The following is a 6,913-nucleotide window of genomic DNA, read 5'->3' as shown; positions in this document are numbered from 1 at the left end:
GCAGTGATGGAAGATCCAAATCATCGAAAGCAGAGGCATATGCATGGTAGGCAAAGGCATAGCAAAAGTCCAATACAAGACCCTCACCCAATTAAATAACCATATAAATTTAAAAGACTTTAGTTTATGCATCCCTACTCCCTTAGCATCCTAAATTAACTAAGAACATAAGAATATTAAGATGTAGACGCAGTCCAGACTTTTGCACTGAGTGCCACATGTATGATTATCTACCGGTTGGTGAGAAGTTGTACGCGTGCACCCGGTGCAAAGAACTCCTAGCTTCTCAGAGAACGCGTCCAATCTCTGGGGGCTAGAGTGGCAGATCCCGGAAGATCTGAGGCAGAAAGAGCGGTATATAGAGGAGACCTTCGGGGACATGGTAGCCAAGTCCCAACTGTAGTCTGGCAAGCCCTATGCTACCTTGGAGAAGCAAGGCCACCTGGACAGAGAGCATCACCTTGGTGTTGCAGGAAGTGATCCTGTAGCTAGGACCTGCTCTCCATTATCCTCTCGCAGCGAGGATGGGTCTCCTAAGGGCTTGTGCCAAGAAGGGAAGAGTTAGGTTGCCATCATGATTGTTGATTCAATCATTAAGAATGTAATAACTAGGTGACTGGTGGACGTGAAGAGCACTTGGTACCTTGCCAACCTGGTGTGAAGGTGGTAGACCTCGTGTATCACCTAGATAGGATTTTAGATAGTGCTGGGGAGGAACCAGCTGTCGTGTTGGTGACTAATCTATTTCTTATGCTTGTTTATATTTTAATATTATGCTCTGTATTACCCCCTTATATTGGTAATTTTGATTTGTAGGGTTTTTTTTTCATTGTTGTTAATTCAATAAAGAGATTGAACTTGGACAATTCATCAAGCCATCCAACATCAGCCTTTCAGGCTCATGTGGTCACAGAGTGACTCACAAGAGTGATGTGATGCCCTGTAGCTTGGTGCCCAAGGCAGTCACTCTTGTTTGCCCACATCTTGCAACAGCCTTGAGTGTGTGAGAAAAAAGCTTATCTTACTGTTCCCATTCTGTGGGAAATTGCTACATGAAAATAAATGTCAACTTACATTTTCCCTCTCTCTTGCAGAAAAAAGAAATCATGAGAAAACAAATACTACATACCTTTGGGATCTTCATTTTTTTGTCCATGATATTCTGCATAGTGGTGCTAAGATATTCACAAAAAGAGGTTCAGCTTTGTCCACCTTTGCCCCACAGAAGGTCTTTGTTGCTCAGTGATGGAAGAAGGACTTATGAACTTAACATGAACCAATTTGAGGAGGAATTCCCTGCCCTGCAGAGCTATAACTGCACATTGCTTATCAATAAGGAAGGCTTCTGCCACTCAACCAGTGGTAGGCTACTGATCATTCTGGCCATAAAATCCCACCCCTCATCTTCCTATCGAAGAGCAGCTTTGCGGGAGACATGGGCCAAAGAACAAGTAATATCTGGGTATGTGGTAAAGCCCCTGTTCTTGATGGCTATCTCACCCAAACAAGGCCACATGAATCTGGTGGCAGAAGAGAATAGGGCTTACAATGACATCCTGCTCTGGGACTTCACAGAGAGCCACCATAACCTGTCTCTAAAGGAACGGTGCTTCATTGAATGGTTATACTACAGCTGCCAGGAAGTGGAGTTCATCTTTAAAGGTACAGTACAATACAAAATGAGTATATGATTTCTGTCTTTGGGATTAAGGTAGTCAGAAAAGGAAAGGCTTCAGTTAACTGGGGCAGCAAGCGAGGAAATGTTCATGTACAAGAAGTTTAGTTCATTTTCATGAATCTATGGGCGAGGTCGTTCATAATGTTGCAAGATGTACCTCCCCTTTCCCAGGTATCCAGGATTCCTTTAATCCTTTCTTCCATAAATATAAAACTTATATATTAGTTCTGAAAAATTTGTAATCTTATACACATAATATAAGATGTGCCATACCAGGTCAGACCAAGGGTCCATCAAGCCCGGTATCCTGTATCCAACAGTCGCCAGCCAAGTCACAGGTACCTGGCAAGCATTAAGGGGCAGATTTTAAATACTTGCGCGATCGCGTACTTTTGTTCGCGCACCAGGCGCGAACAAAAGTACGCTGGATTTTATAAGATACGCGCGTAGCTTATAAAATCCGGGGTCGGCGCGCGCAAGGGGGTGCACATTTGTGCAACCTGCGCGCGCCGAGCCCAGCGCAGCCTGCCTGTTCCCTCCGAGGCTGCTCCGATTTCGGAGTGGCCTTGGAGGGAACTTTTCTTCGCCCTCCCCCCCCTACCTTTGTCAGCCGGCAGCCCCGCTCCGTCCTCCGGTCCCGGGGGCTGGTCCGGAGGCCTCGGCCATGCCCCCGGGCCGGTGCCACGCCCCTGGGCCTGCCCCCGAAATGCCACGGCACGCCCCCGAAACGCCGCGTCATTTCGGGAACGCCTCCGGACACGCCCCCTCCCTCCCCTTTTCGAAAGCCCCGGGACTTACGCGCGCCGGCGGCCCTTTTAAAATCCGCCCCAAAATGAATAGATCCCAAGCTACTGATCCTTATTGGTTAATAGCAGTTTATGGACTTCTGTACTAGGAACTTATCCAAACCTTTTTTAAACCCAGCTACACTAACTGCCATAACCACATCCTCTGGCAACGAATTCCAGAGCTTAATTATGCATGGAGTGAAATGATTTTCTCCAATTTGTTTTAAATGAGCTACTTGCTAACTTCATGGAGTGCCCTCTAGTCCTTGTGTTATCCGAAAGAGTAAATAACTGATTCACATATACCCGTTCATCCTTTCATGATTTTGTAGACCTCTATCATATCTCCCCTCAGCTGTCTCTTCTCCTAACATCTTTAGCCATAACACTGTGATGGAATCTCCCTTGTTCCCCTCACTGCTGACCTCACACACTGTGTTGGCACTGCCTCATTCCCCCGATTACTCACTGTGATGGAGCCTCCTTCATTCCTCTCCATTGCTGACCTTACATACTGTGATGGAGTCTACAACCTCATTCATTGTGATGGAACTTCACATATTAATATTAAAACTATTCTGTTACAAAAGTAATTTCAAAAAATAGCATCAAATTTAAGGTTATTCAAAGGACCACTTTTTGTTCCTATCTTAACAAAATTCAATATTGATGCAAGCTTAACCATCTTGAATTATAAGCTTTTTAAGATCTCTAATCAGATCGAACAGCACACCATTATGACACAGAAAATGAGCAGATACTATGTCTGCAAATGTATATGTTCTGGAATTTATAATTTGGATGTATTTTATATGCATTTTTTTAATTTAAAAAAATTGCTCAGGGCAGGATACAAATATTAGGATGGTAACATAAAATAAAAGATCAGTAGCAGCAGCATAAAAAGGATTGAAAATAGAGGGATGTCAACATAAGGATTTGAAATGAAATCAATACCCATGTCTAGTCTTAGCATAAATCACTAACTAAATGCCTAAGTTTACATTTTTATTTATTTAAAAGTTTTTTTGTATACCGCCTTTACAAACAATATTAGATCTAGGCGGTTTACAGTATAAAACATACATAATTAATAAAACAATTAGCTAAATAAGAGTAAATAAAATTTAACAAATTGTTACAGTAGGGATATAAAGGGGGGGGGGGGGGGAAGGTTAAATAAATCCTAAGGAGTGTAACGGGTAAGGTTGATGGAAGTAGCAGGTTCAGGGATTTAGAAGGCTGCCCGACAGCATAGATCTCAGTCAGTGGGGATAAGTTTTTATAGCAATCAGTAGATATAAGTTTCAGGGGTGGAGGGCAGTGATAGGTTTGGCTTTAAAGGCCCGGAGGAAGGCTTTCGCATATTTCCTGAAACTGGAGGCAGAGCTCATCTGGGAGAGAGTTCCACAGGGCAGGTGCCGCTCCAGAATAGGATCATATCCGGTAACTGTTCTTTTCATTTCTTTTGTCAGTAGAGTTGATATGAAGATTAGGGATGTGCAGGGAAAAATAATTTCTTTTTCGGGAGGTTCCCCCCCCCCCCCCCATGAATTTCGATTGATGGAATGTTTGATTCGTTTCATTCGTGTCAAAAAAACAAATTAAACATTTAAAAAAAATAACACAGACTTCCAAAAAAATGAAAACAAGACTTCCCAAGGCCTCCTACCCACCCGGAGAATGCCCCCACTTATCCAGTCTGGTGGGGATCCGCCGGCGAGGCCTAGGCCCGGGACACAGTAGGTTGCCACAACTTCGGTCTTGGTCTGTGCAAGGCTGATGCCTTGGCCTAGGCCGGAGCATAGGCCCTGGCCCAATGGCCCAGCCCAAAGACCGGGTCTCGATGCCTGGGTTTCAACCCAAGCACAGACCCAAAGCCTGGGCCTAGGTCCAATGCTATAGCCCAGCCCAGAGGGTCTAGACCTGGACACAGGACACAGGCCCAATGCTGGGGCCCATCCCAGAGGTCGGGTCCCAACACCTGGGCTGAGGGTCTGATGCCTGGGCCTTGGCCTAGCATCAGGCCCAGGCCTCAAACAGGTCCCATGTGCTCTTCTTTTCTTCTTCAACTGATGCCTTCCACGGGGGTCACGCCCGAGGTAATTAACTCCAGCACATTCCCTGCTGCAGAGTGCAGATGGCACCATGGACCCAGCCTGGACAGTTCTGTGGATACCTGACAGATCAGGTACGTTTTGTTTGGGGGGGGCTCAACCAAGGCCCTGGTGTCAGCTTTAGTCAAAGTGCCAGCGTCATGTTCAAGCGAAGGCTGCAAACTTTGCTTTGGGCCTCTGCTTTTGCCCTAGGTAAGGCCCCAGCCTCGGGCCTAGGCCCAGACCAGATTCATTCATTAAAAATGAATGCAGCAAATAGTTTGTTTCATTCGGGGGGGGGGGGGGGGGGGGCGGTTTCTTGATTCATTTTGGGACCCCCCCAAATGAAACACATCAGCCTTATTCATTGCATTTTGTGCATTCGTATTAAACAAATGCACATCCCTAATGAGGACTTTAGTGGTTTTGAGGACAATCTTTCTGTGAAGTAACTTAGGTCTGTCTCCTCTTAGATCCTTGAAAGTTAGTGTCAAAGTTTAGAATTTGGACCTGTAGGGGATTGATAGCCAGTGTAGTTTGTATCATAAAGTTGTGATTTGATCTTGCGGGCTACATCCTTTCAGTTGTGTGGTAGATTTCTGAATTATCTGGACTTTGTGACATGTTAAGCTTTTGCGCAGTGCATTGCAGTAATCCAGCTGTGAGGTTACCAATACATGGACTACTGTGATTAAGTTCTTCTCCATGAAAGGACGCAGTCTTCATAGATTACGTACTTGAAAGTGGCAGTTCCTTATAAGTGTAAGGGGCTATTGTAAAATAATTTGCAATTATCCAGGCATTTTGTAATTGGCCATTAAGCCTCTATATATGCACAAGATTCTTTCAACCACAGATGGAACAATTTTTCCATCACTAGCCTCTGTCGGGTTTTTGTGAACCAGTAATTTTAAGACTTAGTCAATTGGCCTTTCGGATTTTGTAGCTGACATCTACCCATGAGGGCGCATTCATTGAACAAATCGACAGATTTAAGAAATTGTGCCCTCTCCTCTCAACTCTCACCAGAACAATTCATATATTTTGCCAGTCTCCCCAGAGTGAAACAGTAAGATACCGATTGTTTTGCTACCCATCTCCCTCCCCACTGCCTGCCCCCATCCTCAAATCTCTTGCCTTTATGATTTGATGCTTTCTCATCTTCTTCTGCAGGAGATGACGACGAGTTTGTGAACCCGGAGGAAGTGGTGAGGTATGTGATGAAGACCACCAATGCCTCCAATATTGTCCATGGGTTCATCCAGTCTGAATCTGTCACTGTGCGCCAAGGGAAATACAAAATCTCCGAGTCCCTGTACCCCTTCACAAAATACCCTTCCTTTCCATCGGGGGGTGGCTTTATCTTTCCAGGAGCCTCTGTCCCTGCCCTCTACAATGCCTCCACTTGGATACCTGTCTTCCCGTTGGACGATGTCTACTTTGGCTTCTTGGGGCTGGTATGTAATCTGAGTTATCACCATGACAACCGATTTTATGTCTCTGGCTTGAGGAATGACATCTGCCTGTACAAGAAGGCTCTAGTAGTTCATGGACTTCAGTCGGAAATGCTTTTGACAATCTGGCATGACTTGCAGAAAGACAAGAAATGTTCATCTACAAAATAAAAAAGCTTATTTTGATGATGTATGGCTGAGAGCAGCCCTATTGTGGCAAGACCTACTTTTCCTCTCCCAACAAGGAAACTAGCTTGGGAAATTCTGCATCTAATTGCCTCATCTGGCTCCTGCCTCTCGTTCCTCCAAATCTATCATTTTGCTTCTGTTCTCCCAAAGTGATGACCAATTTTAGAAGGCCCAATGACATCAGTGGTTCTGTGGCATATCTGGATCCTGTTATGTATGAGAGTATTGTGGTAATAGCGCATATCACACTGACGAGTTTGTTTGAAAAATGTACAGTGTCTTGATTTGTGTACAATAACTGTGAGTCCGACCTTAAATATTCAGATGCTCCACAATAACCAATCAGACTGAAACTTACATCCCAGCTTTCCATGCCCACTTATCCACGTTAGCCTGCTTGGGAGGGGGTTCCATCAATCCATTTACACAGAAAGAGGACATGCTTCAAATTCATTTACATGCATAAACCTGGTGATAGCCCTCCCTCAACGTGGTAAAGGTTCCACAGTGTACATACTTTAAGCCCTGTTTAAAGTTGGGAGAAGCAAATAATGGGCCCAGAAGACCGTTTTTCAAATCCACGTGCACTGCACTGTCTTTCATGGAAAAGCAGGCACTCTTCACTTTCAAAATCTGTGCCCCATGGCAAGTTTGAAGGCAAAGGCCTACTGCCCTCACGTTTGAAAGTCCATGGGAGTATGAAAAGCC

The 6,913-nt window shown here is 44.8% G+C and overlaps 1 protein-coding gene across 1 annotated transcript; it reads left to right on the top strand.

The window, feature by feature from the left end:
• The first annotated feature begins 1,098 nt into the window (after nt 1-1,098).
• Nucleotides 1,099-6,913, top strand: LOC115078887 (beta-1,3-galactosyltransferase 5-like). Its single transcript, XM_029581958.1, has 2 exons — nt 1,099-1,662; nt 5,736-6,913. The coding sequence occupies exons 1-2, from the start codon at nt 1,107-1,109 to the stop codon at nt 6,185-6,187; spliced, it is 1,008 nt and encodes a 335-aa protein (XP_029437818.1). The 5' UTR covers nt 1,099-1,106; the 3' UTR covers nt 6,188-6,913.

The sequence above is a fragment of the Rhinatrema bivittatum genome, chromosome 16 (assembly GCF_901001135.1).
Source record: "Rhinatrema bivittatum chromosome 16, aRhiBiv1.1, whole genome shotgun sequence".
In the NCBI taxonomy this organism is placed as follows: domain Eukaryota; kingdom Metazoa; phylum Chordata; class Amphibia; order Gymnophiona; family Rhinatrematidae; genus Rhinatrema; species Rhinatrema bivittatum.
The sequence above is the reverse complement of the archived record's forward strand: the minus strand, read 5'-3'. Positions and strand labels throughout refer to the sequence as shown.